This window comes from Exophiala xenobiotica (assembly GCF_000835505.1).
Source record: "Exophiala xenobiotica strain CBS 118157 unplaced genomic scaffold supercont1.6, whole genome shotgun sequence".
NCBI lineage: Eukaryota > Fungi > Ascomycota > Eurotiomycetes > Chaetothyriales > Herpotrichiellaceae > Exophiala > Exophiala xenobiotica.
Genome location: NW_013562489.1, coordinates 857,823 through 874,891, shown reverse-complemented (window position 1 = coordinate 874,891; position 17,069 = coordinate 857,823). Strand labels below are relative to the sequence as shown.

At 51.6% G+C, this 17,069-nt stretch overlaps 7 protein-coding genes across 8 annotated transcripts; 4 read left to right on the top strand and 3 right to left on the bottom strand.

The window, feature by feature from the left end:
• Nucleotides 1-327: 327 nt before the first annotated feature.
• On the top strand, nt 328-2,540 carry PV05_09624 (uncharacterized protein). The gene is made up of 3 exons (XM_013455969.1): nt 328-772; nt 918-1,119; nt 1,171-2,540. The coding sequence occupies exons 1-3, from the start codon at nt 694-696 to the stop codon at nt 2,288-2,290; spliced, it is 1,401 nt and encodes a 466-aa protein (XP_013311423.1). The 5' UTR covers nt 328-693; the 3' UTR covers nt 2,291-2,540.
• A 55-nt stretch (nt 2,541-2,595) lies between these two features.
• Nucleotides 2,596-4,299, top strand: PV05_09623 (uncharacterized protein). The gene is made up of 2 exons (XM_013455968.1): nt 2,596-2,856; nt 2,904-4,299. Exons 1-2 carry the CDS (start codon nt 2,709-2,711, stop codon nt 3,962-3,964), a joined length of 1,209 nt encoding a protein of 402 aa, XP_013311422.1. The 5' UTR covers nt 2,596-2,708; the 3' UTR covers nt 3,965-4,299.
• A 389-nt stretch (nt 4,300-4,688) lies between these two features.
• PV05_09622 (uncharacterized protein) lies at nt 4,689-6,570 on the top strand (the record flags this gene model as incomplete). Its single annotated transcript, XM_013455967.1, has 4 exons — nt 4,689-4,748; nt 4,833-5,441; nt 5,517-5,657; nt 5,728-6,570. 4 exons carry the CDS (start codon nt 4,689-4,691, stop codon nt 6,568-6,570), a joined length of 1,653 nt encoding a protein of 550 aa, XP_013311421.1.
• Nucleotides 6,571-7,346: 776 nt separating this feature from the next.
• PV05_09621 (uncharacterized protein) lies at nt 7,347-8,360 on the top strand (the record flags this gene model as incomplete). Its single annotated transcript, XM_013455966.1, has 1 exon — nt 7,347-8,360. The coding sequence occupies one exon, from the start codon at nt 7,347-7,349 to the stop codon at nt 8,358-8,360; it is 1,014 nt and encodes a 337-aa protein (XP_013311420.1).
• A 68-nt stretch (nt 8,361-8,428) lies between these two features.
• On the bottom strand, nt 8,429-12,280 carry PV05_09620. Of its 2 annotated transcripts, XM_013455964.1 has the most exons (4): nt 12,107-12,280; nt 11,560-11,844; nt 9,503-11,511; nt 8,429-9,456 (listed from the first exon to the last, which is right to left on the bottom strand). In XM_013455964.1, the coding sequence occupies exons 2-4, from the start codon at nt 11,666-11,668 to the stop codon at nt 8,851-8,853; spliced, it is 2,724 nt and encodes a 907-aa protein (XP_013311418.1). In that variant the 5' UTR covers nt 11,669-11,844; nt 12,107-12,280; the 3' UTR covers nt 8,429-8,850. The 2 variants fall into 2 exon arrangements, with proteins under 2 accessions (XP_013311418.1, XP_013311419.1); XM_013455965.1 differs by having other exon boundaries at nt 11,560-12,280.
• Nucleotides 12,281-12,577: 297 nt separating this feature from the next.
• On the bottom strand, nt 12,578-12,991 carry PV05_09619 (uncharacterized protein; the record flags this gene model as incomplete). Its single annotated transcript, XM_013455963.1, has 2 exons — nt 12,578-12,921; nt 12,970-12,991. The coding sequence occupies 2 exons, from the start codon at nt 12,989-12,991 to the stop codon at nt 12,578-12,580; spliced, it is 366 nt and encodes a 121-aa protein (XP_013311417.1).
• Nucleotides 12,992-13,854: 863 nt separating this feature from the next.
• Nucleotides 13,855-14,490, bottom strand: PV05_09618 (uncharacterized protein; the record flags this gene model as incomplete). Its single annotated transcript, XM_013455962.1, has 1 exon — nt 13,855-14,490. The coding sequence occupies one exon, from the start codon at nt 14,488-14,490 to the stop codon at nt 13,855-13,857; it is 636 nt and encodes a 211-aa protein (XP_013311416.1).
• Between the last annotated feature and the right edge of the window lie 2,579 nt (nt 14,491-17,069).

Here is a 17,069-nt window from a genome sequence, read left to right as displayed (position 1 = left end):
AAGCCAACATACCTTATATGGACGAAAAGATGCCGCTAAAGAAGAGAGAATGTGGGATGCAATGGCGTAGAGGATGCGTCATGGTGCAGAAGAAGTGCAGACAGGCAATAGAATTGATTGAACTGCCTTTGGTTGTTTGAGAAGGAAGCGGCGGCCTCCGACAGAAGGACATGACGAGACCCTCGAGGAAGTAGAGATGAATACTATGCACGTGACTCTGGTAGTTCTGAAATGGGGAAAGTGCAACCGCGCCCATTTGCCCTGTGGCGTTGCCATTGGTTCATCGATTTCTTTTCCCCTTGTAACTCGTACACATCTTCGTACAGACATGAGACTTCATTCCTCTATTCTTTTGCTGAGAATGTGCATTTACTGTTGAACATCTGATCTTCAAGTATCAAATATCGCCGCTTGATGATCGCTACCACCCCTTGATGGTCCAAAGGCACCAGGTGTCTTGACGTCAGGATCGGCCTGGGCTTTGCCATCCGCAATCTCACAGGTGCCTGACTGACCACTTCTCGCGGTTTCTCCAGTCCGCCGCTCGATGCATTGCTCGGCATGATACGGTGATCTCGCCTTCACCATCAACGCTGTGGCTTGAGAGACCCTTATGCCAGACTACCATGCCCGGTTGCAGATTACTTGAAGGGAAGCAGATTCGGCAGCTTTGAAGCGGCCATACCACAGACGATGTTCAACATGTCGAGACCTGGGTCAGGCCTTAGTATAGCCCAACAGCTGCGTAAAACGGTGCAATTGGGGTTGGACGGTGAGAGCCGCCCCTGACTTCTTGAAGCCTGCTTTACTTGATTTCCTGCTCAGCCTGCTTGGACTGTATGCCCTTATGGTCCTCTCGGCAAAGCATCATTCTTCCCTTACTGAGAGGGAAATCAATGCTAACACATTACATATAGACTCGGGCCGGGGCCTGGACAAAAAGCAATCAGGCAACAATTATACTTCCAAGGTCAAAGTCGGCCAGAAATACAATATCATAGGGTTCATTAGTTCTGGCACATACGGCCGAGTCTACAAGGCCGTGGAAAAGAATCCAAAGAGCGATCCGTCCAGTCCTGTTGGAGCTACGCCGAACAAGGAGCTGTTTGCCATCAAGAAGTAGGCCCATGTCTGCCACAATCGACACCACTTATGGCTAATTCTCGCTAGGTTCAAGCCAGAGAAGGAAGGTGACAATGTCCAGTATACCGGACTATCGCAGTCAGCTATACGAGAAATGTCACTGTGCACGGAGCTGTCACATCCCAATCTGATACATCTTGCGGAAATCATTCTCGAGGACAAATGCGTCTTTATGGTCTTCGAATACTGCGAGCATGACTTGCTGCAAATCATTCATCACCACACTCAACCAACTCGGCGGCCCATACCCGCCACGATGATCAAGTCCATCCTGTTCCAGCTTCTCAACGGCTTGTTCTACCTCCACCAAAATTGGGTCGTTCACCGCGATCTGAAACCTGCAAATATCATGGTGACTAGTTCTGGCCATGTCCGGATAGGAGATCTTGGATTGGCTCGCTTATTTCACAAACCTTTGTCTTCATTATACTCTGGCGATAAGGTCGTCGTTACTATATGGTATCGGAGCCCTGACCTACTACTAGGCGCCCGTCACTATACTCCAGCCATTGATATGTGGGCTGTAGGCTGCATTTTTGCGGAACTGCTAAGCCTCAGGCCAATCTTCAAAGGCGAGGAAACCAAGATGGATAGCAAAAAGACGGTGCCGTTTCAGCGGAACCAGATGGGCAAGATTGTTGAAATCTTGGGAATGCCTCGACGGGAGAACTGGAAAGGGCTGGTGGACATGCCGGAATATCCTCAACTACAGTCTCTCATTGTCTCACGGGGAGGAATGCCGGGAAGCCTATATCCGACGTCTTCCACGAGTCTGAACCGTACTGGCAACAATGGCAGCGGCTTGGAGAATTGGTACAACAACTGCTTACGACACGCAAGCTATCCTGCAGATAGATCTCCTGGGCAGAAGGGATTCCAGCTGTTGTCCGAGCTTTTTGAGTACGATCCTGATCAGAGATTGACGGCGGAGCAGGCTCTGCACCACGAGTACTTCAAGAACACGGATGAGGGACCTCACAAAGGCCAGATCTGGGTCAGCAACAACTGTTTCGAGGGCCTTAACGAGGTATACCCGCACAGACGAGTGAGTACGGAGACGAACGATATTGGGACAGGGAGTTTGCCTGGTACGAAAAGAGGAGGCTTGCCGGACGACACGCTTCTGCCAGCTGCTAAGCGCAGATAGGATACCTCTTCTGATGTGCCGCAAGCGTTCCCGAGCCTGCAGGACAGCAAAAATGCCATCCCACCCGCACGGCGTTACGGCCAAAGAAATTCGTCTCTGGTCTCCCTAGTTCCGATAGATACCTCACGGAAAAGATGCTTTGGAGGATATGCGAAACCCGTAGGGAGCAGGGAGTAGGGAGTAGGAGTAAGTGGGAGTAGTCGAATCTCAGTCGATCTAACAATGCCAAGACGCTAGCCTCTGGGTGGCCTCGATTATTTGTTTACTATGCCGCAGAACCGACTTTCCACTGTCCCAGCACTGCCCAACTGTTCATTCAACCACCGACCTTGAACTCCAACACACTCTGACCAGAACATATATCGAGAACACTGGAAGGCTGGAAACTTCCCATAACGCTCCACCTCAATCAATCACCATGACGCCCGCAAATACTCGCAAAAGAAAGTCGGACGAAATGGAAGAGCCTGCCCGCGCCGTCACGCCCACCGGCAGCCCTGCGCGTAAGAAGATGAGGATCACACAGTCGCAGAAGCAAGCTTTGATGGATAATTTGCAGCTAGAGGGTGAGTGACGCGTCGAGCACCGCGAGACTTGTCCTAACCACCTGCAGTCACCGAACGAGCACGCCAACTACGAGCCGGCTACGCTCTCCAATGCGCCGACCTTCGAGCCAGAATCGAGCGACGCGTCAATCGAATCCCGCTCGCTCTTCGCAAAATGAGCATGGGAGAACTCATGGCCCAACACGAAGCTGCCCAAAAACCGCAATCAACAACACGCGCGTCGCCTGCCAAAGGACAGTCTCAAACCACCCTATCCAAAGACCGCCCACTGCCACCTCTTCCATCTCAGCAACATAGACCAACCTCCCCCGTCCGAGCACAACCAGCGGCGGCGGCCACACGCGGCAAAAAGCGCAAGAGCCCCTCCATCCAAATAGCCTCAGACAAGGAAAATGAAACCACCTTCGCTCCCGGCACCCTGCCTGTGCAGAAAAACACCAACCGCGCCAAAACAACCACTACAACTGCCACCTCAAAGACCACAAAACCGACCTCCGTCCTGTCCCCTCGCTCGCACAACTCTCGCACACTCCCCCGCTCCCCGACCAAAGACTACCCTATCGCACCCACCTCTCCAGCGAAGAGCATGATCGCCCGGCCAACCTCCCCCCTCAAGCCTGCCTCACCACTCAAAACCGCCGCTACAGCTGCGACATCCGCCATCTCCGCATCGATGCACGGCATGCTCGAGCATGCGAAGCGCGGCGCCGCATCGAGACTTAATCGCACAGCCTCGAAAGAAAAGACCACAACGACATTGACGCGTGGCCAAATGCTCCCACCGCCTCGCCCTGCCCCAAGCGCGCCCTCAAGCCCGCAGCGTGCCTTCAGCCAAACGAGCACGCACAGCGCGAGTACAGATGTTTCGACAGCGTCGAGTGGGACGACAGTCGTGAAGCCCAAGCGAGGAAGGGCCGCGGCTGCAAAGACAACGGCGAAGACTACCGCGGCAGAACCCAAAAGCCCCGGTGCAAATACAAAGAGAGGCGTGGCCAAAGCCGCAAGCGCAGCTAAGACGGCGCTCAAGCGGAGTGCGACCACTACGAACAAGAAGGTCGTTGTTGCCGAGCCGGCCGCGGGCCGGAGAGTGCTGAGGAAAAGGACCTGAACGAGCCAGCAGATATGTTTTGAAAGGAGGAAGATATTGAGGTAGCCTTTGTTGGGGAAACATCATGTGCACAGGAAGATCAGCCTATGCAGTCATCCCTTTTGGGTTTTGTTTTGTCGATTCATGTTGGGAAGCGTTGGATATCAGTCAAAATACAGCCATGCGCACTCATGACCCTGTTGGCCAGGTATAAAGTCAGAGCCAGGTACGCATGCCATGTTTGGGTTTCAGGTGTTATGAGGGCAATACGACGCATCAACCATATGGCTTGCGAGTGGTAATGAATATGGATAGCTTGAACAGCGCTCAAGCACGAAGACTGCACGAAACAAGACACCCTGTTCCATCTTACTTGCCCTGTTCCAGTGTCTGATTCGAGCCATGGTCTGTAGGAGAAATAGATACCCTAGTCATGCATGGCTCGTAACCAAAAGTCTTACTGCATGATGCTGCTTTTCCGATGCCTGAAGTGTCAGCGTATAGCGTATGACTTTAGGTCAGCAACATATTCCGGCACATCCGACCTGGGACCATGAGGCACTAACCACAAGCATTGTTTTCATGGGTGCCTGGTAGACTTGGCACGGCTTACATATATCCTTCTATGACAGATGCCACTACGAAGTATGTGCTGACGCTTCGTGATATGCATCCACTGTAAAGACTAAAGGTTGATCTCTTCAAGAGACTCCTCCCATGTTGTCGCGTTGTACTGTGTGCAGTGATGGTGGGCGTTGCGGGAAAGTCAAAGGGTTGCAATACTTGCAAGAAACGCAAGGTTAGGGTACGTAGGGATGCGTGATCGATTCGTGCATTGCGATTTCCCCTTCCAGACACTCATTCCCGAGACTAATGGTGGGTCTCACAGTGCGATGGCGAGAAACCGACTTGCGTACGCTGTTGGCAAGCAAATCGTGTATGCGAAGGATATCAACGCCCGCGCCAGTTCAAGAATCTGAGTGCTCTGGACCATAACACCTTGTTGGCACGGACTCAGCCTTTGACCTCACTCACAGAACTCTCATTCAAGGTCTACGGAAATTCCAGTTCGATTGCTGAGGAAAATGACCCTATTTCTAGGGGCATTCTCAACAAGGGCAACAGGCTGATGGCGAGAGATCCGAAGCTTCGAGAGCCAGGAAATGCAGCCAACCTCACGGACCTGTTCCTCAATTTTCTGAGCAATTATATCCCTGAAGAACAGGCCGGCTCGCGATCCGTACACCACAACAAGACGCCTGTATCTTGGCTACAAGCCATCGTCCCGTTACAACGCAGTCACACTTCTCTGGGCCTCGCAATGTCAGCCTTGAGCATGGTTGGTCTGGGTCGAAAATGCGGCGACGGGCACCTGCGAAGTCAAGGGTTGGCGCATTACGGCAGAGCCTTGTCCGACCTCCAGAACGCCCTGTCCAGCGAGACCCTGGTCTTCGAGGAGCAGACACTGGCAAGCTGCATGACTCTTTCCATCTTTGAGGTCAGTCTGGCCCCGCTCCCTGTCCAGACATTTACCAGCCAACATCATGTTGCTGATCTGGATGCCATCAAATAGGTATTAGAGGTATCAGGAGGGAACACTCTTGGGTGGGCAAGCCATGTCGAAGGCATTTCGAGGTTGTTCCAGCTTCGAGGTCCAGACTTGCACGTGTCCGGACCGAGTCACCATCTGTTCTTGGGCTTCAGACCGACTGGCGTAAGTTTCGAGGGCTCTTTGTCCCTGGTACAATTGTGATGGCGCGAACTGCAATCTCATTTCCAGGCAGATCATCCACGCATTGGCGCTACGCAACCCGACGTACCTGGCCACCCAAGCCTGGCTCAAGATCCCGTGGACAGAGCAACCAAAATCCGATTTCCACCATCTGCTAGACATCATGGCCCAAATTCCCGCCCTGCTTGACCAAACCGAAAGATTCGACAAGTTCTCCAACTCGGAAATCTCGCTTGCAGAGAGACTGCAGCTTCTGAAGCAAGCCACGATCTTGCATTTGCACCTCGAGGACTGGCATCAAGGACTTCGAAGCGCTCCGAACCACTCGGAGCCGCTCTATTCCCAACGCACATCTTCGCAACCTTGGGCTGGCAGCAGCCCTGCTCGCAGCCTTCAACCCGTGTTTGCGACGTTTCTGCACTTTCGGACCTTTGAAATGGCACGCATGCTCCTCTTCTACTGGACAGGTCTCCTCCTACTCTACAACAACATCCTGACAATCTCCTCGTCAGCGCTGAATGATGGCCATCGTTCAACTTCAACCTTCGCCTCCTCCCCGCCGCTCCTTGAAGCAGTCTTCGTCCGTCGACGAGCTCTCGAAACAGCAACACTGATCGCCCAATCAATGGATTATCTCCTCTCCGATGAACGGCGCATTCTTGGCCCTCAGAATGTGTTTTTCCCCTTACGCACCGCGATGCACGTCTTTTCCGGCGCAAACGAATACAAACTAGAGCGCTGGTGTAGGTCGGTGTTTGAGGAGCTCGATCGGCGAGGCTATCCCTTCGGCAAGATTCTGAGCACCTGGCGATGGGATGACATACCGTTGTTCTTGTCCGAGACCTTGGTAACTGTTCGGGGGAAGGGAGACCTTGGTCTGGGCATCAGTGGCTGATATCTACCTACCTCCCTACCTACCTATATAATCGACCTTCGCGAAGTGTGTGGATTGTGTAAACACCGAGATCGGCCAATGAAGAACCGATCTGCGAATTGATGAAATGTTACATGGTTTGTGCCTTCTACTCATGGCCACTGGACTCGACCAATGCTGGTCAAGCAGAACACATCAAACAAGCCCCAGGCAATGATACACCACCGGGAATTGACCAATCCTACACCACACGTACCAGCTTTGTTACACGCAAAGTCCAACCCGTAAGGCGTGCCACACAGTGTCCATCTGACAAAGAGACAAGGTATGATACCCACGTGGATATAGCCAGCCATGCGAAAACTCCGGACCCCTACCCCCCCTTAACTCCGTCAAGTCCATGGGCAGCTGCATACGGACAGTAGCATGTGGGTGCCATGCGCTCGGAAAGTTCACAAGCGATGTGAGGGATGCGATTGGTACTGCTGCACAACGCACTGGGTGCATAGTAGGATGTCGAGAAAACCTAGAACCGTCTGCAGACCGGAAGGAAGCACTCCCGGGACTCCTTTACGTCGTAGGGTGATTCCAGATCAATGTCCAGATCTACGGAGTACCAGTAGTATCATCACATCACTTCCCCTTCCCTTCGTGCAGGACGAAAGAAAGAAATCCCACACAGCAAGAAGAAGGGCCTCCAATAGTCTCAAGTCCTCAAAAAGGTCTGGAGCGGATCCCAGCACAGCTAACCCCTTTCCCCCCCCGGAAAACTTCGACCGAACCTCCAGCCGTTCAATATGGCATCCAAGGACAAGAACAACAACAGCAGCAACAACGACGCCGTGATCATCTTCGGTCCAACAGGCAACGTGGGCTCCGCCGCGGCCCGCGCCGCCCGAGAAAAAGGTGCAGCTGGTGCCAAAGTATTTCTCGCCATGCGAGATCCTCAAAAGCCGATCCCAGGCCTGACCCCGGACCAAGAGTCAGAAGGTGGTGGTGGTTTCGAGAGAATCTACGCCGACCTCACCAAGCCCGAGACGCTCCACGACGCGGTGACCACGACCGGCGCAAAGCGCGCCTTTATCTACCTCGTCTTCGGCACGACCGACCACATGAAGTCCGCCATCACGGCACTCAAGGCCGCCGGGATCGAATTCGTCGTGTTTCTGAGCAGCTACGCCGTCCCCAACGACCTAAACATTGCCAGCATTTCGCCCGCGAACTTCATCGCCTGGGGACATGGCCAGGTCGAGTTGATCCTGCGGGAAGAGTTTGGACCACTCTCCTACGTGGCTGTCCGACCGGGTTCCTTCGCCAGTAACTCGCTGCGCTGGAAGAAGGCGGTCGTCGAGGACGGCCTGGTGAGAATCGCATATCCCGAGGCCCTGTTTGATTGGATCTCACCAGAAGACATTGGAAGAGTCTGCGGAGCGCTGCTTGTTCAAAGGCCTCGACCCGTGGACGTGGCCGGGATGAATGGGAACGTTGTACGACTCCTGGGGCCCGAGATCATGTCCCAGGGTGATGCTATAGACGTTATTGGCAGAGCTATCGGCAAGGACATCAAAGTCGAGCGGCTTGACGAACAAGAAGGCGTCGAGTTCTTCATGAAATCCGCCCATCTACCGGAGTTTGCGGCGCAGCAGCTGATCAAGATGCTGAAGAAGAGAGCAGAAGATGGGAGAAGCGATGGAGGCTACGAAGGTCCTTCGTATGATGAGTCAGTCTCTAATATTCAAAAGTACGGTGGAAGACCTCCAACCAGCTTCCACCAGTGGGTAGAGGAAAACAAGGCGGAATTTGGTGCTTGAAGGGCGGCATCATGCGGCATCCAAGAGATATCATACCCAAATCCGCAAACTGCGTTGAAGTGGTTCGCTGAGGCGTCGTTGCATGATCTTTCTAAACTTGGAAGTAATCATATTCATAGCTTAGCAGGTTGGACTCTCCCAGTCTGTCACACCACCATAATATTTGCAACCTACGTACCTCTTCCGCAGCCAAAGCACACCTCGACTGAACCACTCCCCTTGAACCACGGTATCATGCCATCTCCGGAATCATAGGGAACGACGAGCCTTGTCTTACATATGGGGGTACTGCTGTATTGAGACAGCCATTCGGAAGTATTTCATGTCGCCAGGGCCCCTCGAAGTTCAAACTCCAACCACCGAAATGCTGAGACCGAGAGCGTGCCCTTAACTGGGAGCCCTTGTCGGCAACCAGAGACTTTTCACCTCTCGCCAATCCAATTGCTGTACGTCGGTCACTCACTGTATCCCCCGAACAACCAGATCATTACTAGTAATCCAGTTCTGCCCCAGCACCTGCCTGAGCTGCAGCTTGAGCACCAGAACCACTTCCGGCGGCCCCGTTAGGTGCAGCATCAAGATCTTCATAGCTTTTGATACTTCGTCCTTGGACCGCCTCTCTCGGTCCCATGGCGTTCATACCACCACCTGCACCATCTCCCCATTTCCCACCTCCTCCGCCTCCGCCTTGAGCGATGAATGCTGGGTTGAGCCCAGGCGGGAGACTGCCTCTTAGCAAACCACCCATATTATTGTATCCTCGTTGATTGTTCCGTGAGTTGCGATCGTAGGGACCAGTTCGATTACCATATCTGCCACCACCACGTCGAATTGGGCCTCCAGTGTGACTTCCACCATTCATCCCATCGGCACTGAAGCCGGCGTTGAATGGAGTCTGCATACCTGGCATGCCCATCATGGCGTTCTGACCAAAGTTTACCATGTTCATTCCGATGTTCTGCAAGCTGAATCCACGTGGAGTTCCAGTACTGAGATGATGGTTGTTAGGTAGAGGGAAATGCCCATTGGAGTTGGCGTCAGAGCGCGATGGCGCAATGTGTGACGGATCCAGAACGTATTGATTGACGAGTTCGAGCTGCAACAGTCAGTATATCACTTAATTCACAAGTGACCAGACTTACATCTTTTTTGAGAGTCGAATACCAGTCTTCATGCCTCTTCTCGACGTGCTTTTTCCAGAAGTGTTCGGCTTTGAACAGCTTCGTACACTCCGGGACCTTGCATCGGTATTTGGCTTCATCTTCTTGCTTGACGAACTTGGCCATTTCTTCATCCAGTGCTTCCTCAACAGGTTTGCCTCCAATCTTCTTCAGGTCGACATACTCGGGCTCAAGAATTTGCAGAATCTTCTCTTCAAACGTCTTGACCCAGTTGAAGGCCCGAAGCAGTTGCTGATCATTCTTGTTGTACTTTGAAGGGCGCTTCTCCTGTACCGGACTCATCGGCTCATCCTCGAACCCGTTCTCCTTTTTCTTGCCCGGAAATGGTTCTCCAAGAGCGCTCGCCCTGGCCGCTGCTTTCGCTGCTGTGCTCAAGCCAGCTCTTGGTCTTCGAAGATGACCACCAGGGCATTTACGAACCAGTTCGTGAACAGAATCAGACTCGAAGACACAGAAAAGACAAAAGTTATGGACACGTCGAAGATACTCAACCATCAGGTCAAGCTTCTTCTTGATGACCAACAGCTCTTCGTCGTCCTGTTCGTCATCATTCTCTTCACCTTCTTCACCCTCTTCATCGAATTTGATCTCGTCATCATTGTCTTCGAAGTTGGGTTTCTTTGGTTTGGCTGGTGGCTGGAGAAGACCTTGGTTTCGCATCTGCTCGACCCGAGCATCGATCTTGGCCAGAGCTCCTGAAGTCTCATCTTTGTTCAAGTCCATGTCAAGCTTTGTGATCATTCTTCTCGCCAGCTCGTAGTCTCGTTCAACCCGTTCTGGAGCGGAAAACAAGTCCCAAAGAGCCTTCTTCCGAGGGGCGCTTGGTGCATTGTGCACGCCGACGTGGCAAGTGAAGTCGCCTCTCACAGAATCCGTAATGACCTTGCCGTTGATCAACTCAAGAGCTTTCTGAGCCGTGGACTGCTTCTCGACTTGTGGCTTTGCTTCTCCTTCTTCGCCATCTTCGTCCCGCCCATCACCTCGCTCAACCTCTTCCATTGCTTCCCCATCCTCTTCTGGAGCAGGATTGAGCATGATCCAGCCGATGCGATGGAATTTCTTGGCGGGGTTCGGGTCGCTGAGGGACAATGCTCTAAATCCTCCTTCTTCTTCGCCCAGGTGTTCTTTGCAGAATTCTTCGATACGATCTCTGCCGACGTTCGGTGCGAGCGTCTTGATGAGTAGTGCAGGCTGATTGACCGATTCATCTCTGAGGTCACCACCTTTGGCAGGCACGAGATCCAAGACACCCAGGACTTCGCCGCCGCCGACAGCTTCGCCCTCTTCCTTCTCGACCATGCCACCCGCACCATCACTGTCACTCTTGTAGATGCCTTCCAGAGTGAACTCGTCAAAGACTCCGGTCTCCATGTCCTTCTCCCATTGCTGGAAGACGTTTTGACGGGCGTCCATTATGCGTTTTCGGATAGGATCTCGAACTTCGGGAAAATATCGCTCTTTGAACCATTCTTCACCTTTGTGTTGCTGGACGAACTGTCTGGCCATTTTCACCTGGAATTCTTGCTTGTACTGATCGTAAGCTTCCTGGATCTTGGCCCTCTCTCTTTCACGGTCTTCTTTCGCTTCTCGATCCCCTTTGATACGGTCTGGTCTTCTTCCGCCATTTTTGGCTCTTTCCTTTTCTTCTTTGATTTGCTGTTCGCAGCGCCACCAATCAGCAAAGAAGCTGAAGCCTGCTTGGGTGTCAAGAGAAAGAGGGTTCGCGAGTGGGTTGACTTTGATGGACGGCTTTGTGGGCTCCTGACCAGGAACGTACCGGTCGATATTGGCAGCTATTGGGGAAGGCGCTCTTCTGCGGTCGTCTCTTTCTCTTGCCGTGGATCGTGCAGGATCGTAAAAGTCATCTCGGGCGGGTCGATCACGTTCGCGGTCTCGCTCGGGCTGGTAGCGGTCAATGCCTACCGGAGATCTCGAGCGAGGTCTAGGAGCTGGACGACGTCGGTCGTCGACTGCAATCGGTCAGTGTCTAGAAAGCCTCTCTCAAACAATCGACTGACCAGGTGATCGTCTCCTGTATGTGTCTCTTCTGTCGTAGTCATCATCTCTCGACCGATATCGAGGCGACCTCTCCACAGGAGGGGAGCCATATGCTTCGTACGGATTCATCTTCGCTCCAGCTATTCAATTGTTGTCAATATCGTTGATATCGAGGTCCAAATGACCTTGGTAGGCTGGTCCGTGCCTAGGTCATCTGGGTACGTGAAGGCTTGGTGTGCGCAGGAGGCTCAGGTAATGTTGTCTGGGATGATTCGGTCGGTGAAGGTGGAATAGCTAGGAAGAGACTTGACAAAGGTTAGACATGAGTTGAAGAAATGCAATGACAGCATCATGGTAAGAATGTGGTTTGAGGTCAAAGAAGGAGAAAATTCCGCAGGCATTGATGCCTCTATATAAGTAAAAGCAGGAGGAACAATTGTAGAAGCTTCAGCCGACAAAGGGCAATCGGGTTCTTGTGAGAGACAAAAGTAAAGGCCGCTGGTCTTCTGACGGCTGGATAGAAATGGCGCGACAGAGTAGAACGAGGATCCGAGGCGATTAACCTACAAGATGAGACGGAGAAAAGGTCGATTGTAGAGCTGGTTAGATCAACGGGATGCCAGCTTGTTGATGGTAGAGAGAATGAAGGAGTGACGACCGCGGCGCGATCGGAGAAAACCACGCTGCTGGCAGGCTGCGCCCAGGAACGAACGGAACGAACGAAACGAACGAACGGAGAGGAGACGCCTGAAACTGTGGATGCAGGTGGCGGAAGCAGCGAGTCTCGAGGCCCCGTTGAGCTGCAGCAGCCAAGTGGAGGCAAAGACGAACCCAAATAGTACACACGTGATATGGATTAGCATAATAAAAGCGGCGAGGAGAGAACGAGCGTGAAAGGGCACGTGACGAGTGTAAAGGCTGTAAAAGCAACGAGCTCAAGTCGACGGCGACTCAAGTATTGATGATCGCTGTAGGTGTGGTAGACTAGACTACGTAAATTCAATGTTCATTCCCTCGTCAGTCTCAACATAGCCTACTTCATCGCTCAACATGCTGTCCCTGGGGCATTCCCTTGCCAAACCACTCATTCAACAACTCCCAATCCCGGTCGTCCAGAGCAGGTTCGTCTGTTCCGTATCGGGCGATGAGAAGTCCAGACAAGCTCCCGCTCCTTCGAACAGCTTGCTCGCCAGGTCGCGAACCAGAGTCGTCGACCCATCCCTGTTCTCGAAGTATCCCATCACGGTTCTCTAGCGACAGATCGTCCGTAAAGCGCTTCAGTAGATGGAGATTGGTGTCATCAAAGACCGCATCTTCAGTTCCATGCAAGTTGATAATCGAGCAGGCCAACTTGTGGTTGCGAATTTGCTCGCCGGTGTCCCCTGTGGCGGTCAACTACCACGCGTGTTACGAAAAGGCTGGCTGCTTACAAGTTCCTTTTGTCCACGACATTATAGATGGCAAAAAGTAAACAGTTGTTCTTCTCTTTGTTGCGTTCCGGAATGTAACAACGTCTCAGGACGAAAAGAGATGGATGGTGTTGATTGAAATATCCCTTGTATGTTGTTGCAGGGGTCTGTTTTGCTGTCACCGGAGAGACTGCCATCCACCAATCATGAGCATACCTACTCCGTATGTGGCAGGCAACCATTTTTAGGCCACCCATAGGTAGACTTGATGGATGGCTGCTTTTTGTCAAGCAAGAAGACACAATCGGACACGGACACCAGAAGAAGATTGGAGATTTCAGCGGCTGCAAAGGCCATAGTGTATGATAGTGAAGAGTAAGAAGTACAAGGTCCGCTGCTGACAAGCAACTCAAACCGCTCGCTTGGGTTCGAAATCGTATCGCAGTTATCAGTCTCAACCTATCCATATCGTTCACACATAAGGACCTCAGAGTGCCTTACATTGCTGACGTAGAAAACAGTAGGTGAGGACATCTGCAACTCAGAACAGTCTCCTCCAAGAAACTGAGATGGACCCTGTGCTCGTTACCTGCAGCTCATAAAGAGACACCATTGATGAAGGCAATCTGTTGGGTACAGCAAGGATTTGCTAACAAGGAACAAGATCTGTTGATCAGAAGCGTAAGCGAGTGACCAGTATGTTAATATCAATGCTATCATTCATGGCCATCTTGTACTCAATCGCCATTGCAAAACGATTTGGAGCTGCGCATGGAACAACAGGACAGGATCTTTACGCTCTGGCCCCTGATGATATCAAACGAGAATTCGCAGGTTCGGGGATGATTGCTGCGGTGTCAGATATTTTGTCCGCCCTTAGAACAAATTGCGGAAGGCCGTCTGACCTCACGAGTCCTTCGTTTCGACAGCTTCTTCTTTTTGCTCTCTGCTGGTCATTGTCCAGCCGTTGAGATGACCGGTCCCGGCGGTCAAGTATGTCGCAAACCCCAACCATGCAAGGTACGGAGCCATTAGATAAGCTGCTGTTTTGTCCACTTTGCTCCAGACATAAGTCAGATAGCCCACTGTCCCAGTCAAGGTGACTACGTCCAGCATAGCCTCGATCGGTCTCCCCAAACCGAAGAACAAAGGCATCCAGATCAGATTCAAGCCAAGCTGGATGGTGTACAAGGTCGCGCCTGTTCTAGTGTGTTCAACTACCTGAGGACTCAAGCTTGCCATTCCCGTGTTCCATGCTCGGTGAGCTGCATATCCCATCGTCAAGTACAATGTCGACCAGGCAGGGGCGAATACCCAAGGAGGTGGTCTGAAAGGTGGCTGTTTCAATGCCAGGTATTGTTCCTCTGTGGTTCTGAACTTTCCTATCTCTTTAGCACCAGTGTCCGAGAATTTCTTTGGGCTCATTCTTCCAGGTTGCGAGACAAGTCCAGACCCTAGGCCGAGTCCAAGCGGCAGCAATATCGATAAGGGAGCATTGGAGAAGACTGAGGAGGGAAGGGTGAGGCCAGGTATATAGGACATCTTGGGAGTGTCGACGTAGTTGCCTCGTAGTCGTTCGCGCAGTGTAGTTGCGGGCTTTTGCGCAGTCAGAATTCAGTGAAGAAGGGTCAGTGAGTATGCAGGTGGTCTCTTAACAGATGCTGTAAGACTCTTCCTCAAGGTGGGCGTGAGCGTACTTCTACTAGGTAGACGGTACGCGGGCAGATGGAAGTTCGATCAAGGTGGCTCCACCATCAGGAGATCGATTGTTGATACACCTTACTCCGTAATCAGCAGTGTAGTATTAGCGTCGGGATACTTGCCTAGTCTAGTACTCCCCGCTCCTTGCACTTAGTTACGAGTGACTATATATAGCGGCCAGTCTTTCCCTCTTAGATTAGTTAGTTAATTAATCTCTTCCGCCGCTATAACTATAGGTAGTAGTAACGAACCTACTTACAAGAGCGATTATATTCTCTTATAAGGGTAGTTAGTAAGTCTTATATATTCGTAATAATTTTAACTACTTCGATTCGTTACTATTCTTTATATTAACGATAGTCTTTAATAATAATTTTAATAACGATAGCGACCCAAAAAAAATTTGGAGAAAGCAAAAATATGTTTTCCAAAATTTTACTTGCATGAGACAGTGGTCCACGTGGGCCGCCGTACATAAGACACTTCTCAAGTAGCCAGGCGGTGCACCTAAGCGCCCCGGAGATACGTTGCCGCAAGCGCTACCTTCACCGAGTAGTGAAAGGTACAGTGGTTAGCCAGCCAATGAGCGTGTTTAATCATCCGCTTGACCTAGGTACGGTTCTCAAATCCTCACTCAACGCGTAAGTTTACCGTTAGAGAATTGAATCGAAGTATCGATGTATAGCTATATATACTCGCAATCTTCAAAGTTCGGGTTTGTTCCTCGACATTCTTGACATCTCAGTTTGGATATTACAATCTCTTTTGCTTAAAATGCATTTCGCTTTGAGGTTCACTTACAGCTTCCTCCTATAGATCATCTCCTTCCTTTTTTCCCTTCCTGGAGTGACCATCTGTAGACCACTCCTTCTTCATGCCTACCAGGATCTTCTACCTCCCACTCGAAGATTAACTGTATCGAGAATCGCTCAGATTCCGGATCGGGGTGGGCCCGCCACTCTAAATCGGCCAATAATTACAATTGTATCTAACACTCCGGCCAACCAATTTGTATGCAGTTATAGCAGCTATATCGACAAGCACACGAGAAGACGAAGAAGCTTCAGGCGCCGTGACCATCTATAGCGGCACGAGGCGACTGTCCATCGAAAAGTCACGAGTCCAGTTTACGATTGCTGGGTACCGGGTTGTAATCGGCCCTTCACCAGAAATGACAATCTTCAAAGCCATTTGAGAACAGCTCATGCGGGAAAATCCAGAAGTCGCAATCGTTATGTAGCAACGCGGAACCTTCTCTGAAGTCGTTCGGGATGACACTTCCATCGTTGAGCGCACTAAAAGCCGCATCATCCGGGCCGAGGCAGCCCAGACGAACAACTTCGAAAACCTAGGCTTCTTCGCCGCGGCGGTGACGGCTGGGAACATTGCTGGTTTGAGCCCGCGGGCACTGAAAGCGCTGAGCACTGTGTACGTCCTGGTGAGAGCTGTGTATAACGTGGTGTACATTTTCAACGATACGATGCCGCGACCGGCGAAAGGTTGGTGCTGGCTTACGGGCGTAGGATGCTGTTTGACCATGTTTGTGATGGCTGGGAACAAGATGAGAAAGGCACTCTTTTGAGGGGAACAGACGCAGCAAATGATGTCAATAGCGTTGTTTGGTCAGATGAGAGGGTGGTGCCCTCTTGTGCCCCACATGGGTCGAAGTCATAGTACGTCCCCAATTGTACATTTTGTATGGATTACATGTCGCTGCAAACGCCCCTATCCCCGTCTCACCAGCTCCTGAATGCTTGCTCCGGAACGCCCACAAAAAGCTTAGTCACGACACCCTATCTATCGCTCACTCCCCGCAGTCACAAAGAAAGTGCAGCACGAATCCTGCTTCTTCGTCCGCGTGTAGAACATTCTGGACTATTCGCTTAGCCCGCCCGACTCGGTGACCAGGCTATCAGTATTCTCTCCGGCTGAGGCCGCAATCCATTTTGATAAGCAATGAGCGTGTCTAATACGCTGTGAGCAGGAATAGGGATGACGGGCGCCAGGCCCAGATATCAGCCCTTTGACCGCAAGGCATCGACTCAAGGCGAAATAAAAAGCGCAAATCTTGGATTTGGTGTGGGAATCGTTCAAGAACTAAGATGTCCTTCACCACAAACTGTTGTTTACTGCAATCTAATCAAGCCTTCGAAAAAATAACGAGCGCATGCATAACAGACGTAGCAGCATCTCTTGTTTAACCAGAGCCACTTTGCCGCTCTCTCGCAAACATATCACCAGACCTGCGTAGACGGTTACGTACGACCGTCCTAGATTCCTCATCGTTGTTGACGCCCGAGGGTGAAGAAGAGAGGAAAGATCATTCGGCCAATCCTGCGGCAGGTTTCTCAACAGACCTTTCGATGACCCTTGCGAGCTTATCCTTGCGATCCTCGTCCCGTTCGCTTCATGGTTCTAAA

Bases quoted from the DNA above. Each gene is read 5' to 3' on its own strand.
- PV05_09624 (XM_013455969.1), top strand. From the start codon at position 694: ATGTTCAACATGTCGAGACCTGGGTCAGGCCTTAGTATAGCCCAACAG. The intron at 773-917 runs GTGAGAGCCGCC...CATTACATATAG, and splicing joins GGTGCAATTGGGGTTGGACG to ACTCGGGCCGGGGCCTGGAC. The intron at 1,120-1,170 runs GTAGGCCCATGT...AATTCTCGCTAG, and splicing joins GAGCTGTTTGCCATCAAGAA to GTTCAAGCCAGAGAAGGAAG.
- PV05_09623 (XM_013455968.1), top strand. From the start codon at position 2,709: ATGACGCCCGCAAATACTCGCAAAAGAAAGTCGGACGAAATGGAAGAG. The intron at 2,857-2,903 runs GTGAGTGACGCG...AACCACCTGCAG, and splicing joins GGATAATTTGCAGCTAGAGG to TCACCGAACGAGCACGCCAA.
- PV05_09620 (XM_013455965.1), bottom strand. From the start codon at position 11,668: ATGAATCCGTACGAAGCATATGGCTCCCCTCCTGTGGAGAGGTCGCCT. The intron at 11,512-11,559 runs GTCAGTCGATTG...GACCGATTGCAG, and splicing joins ATACAGGAGACGATCACCTG to TCGACGACCGACGTCGTCCA. The intron at 9,457-9,502 runs GTAAGTCTGGTC...TGACTGTTGCAG, and splicing joins ATTCGACTCTCAAAAAAGAT to CTCGAACTCGTCAATCAATA.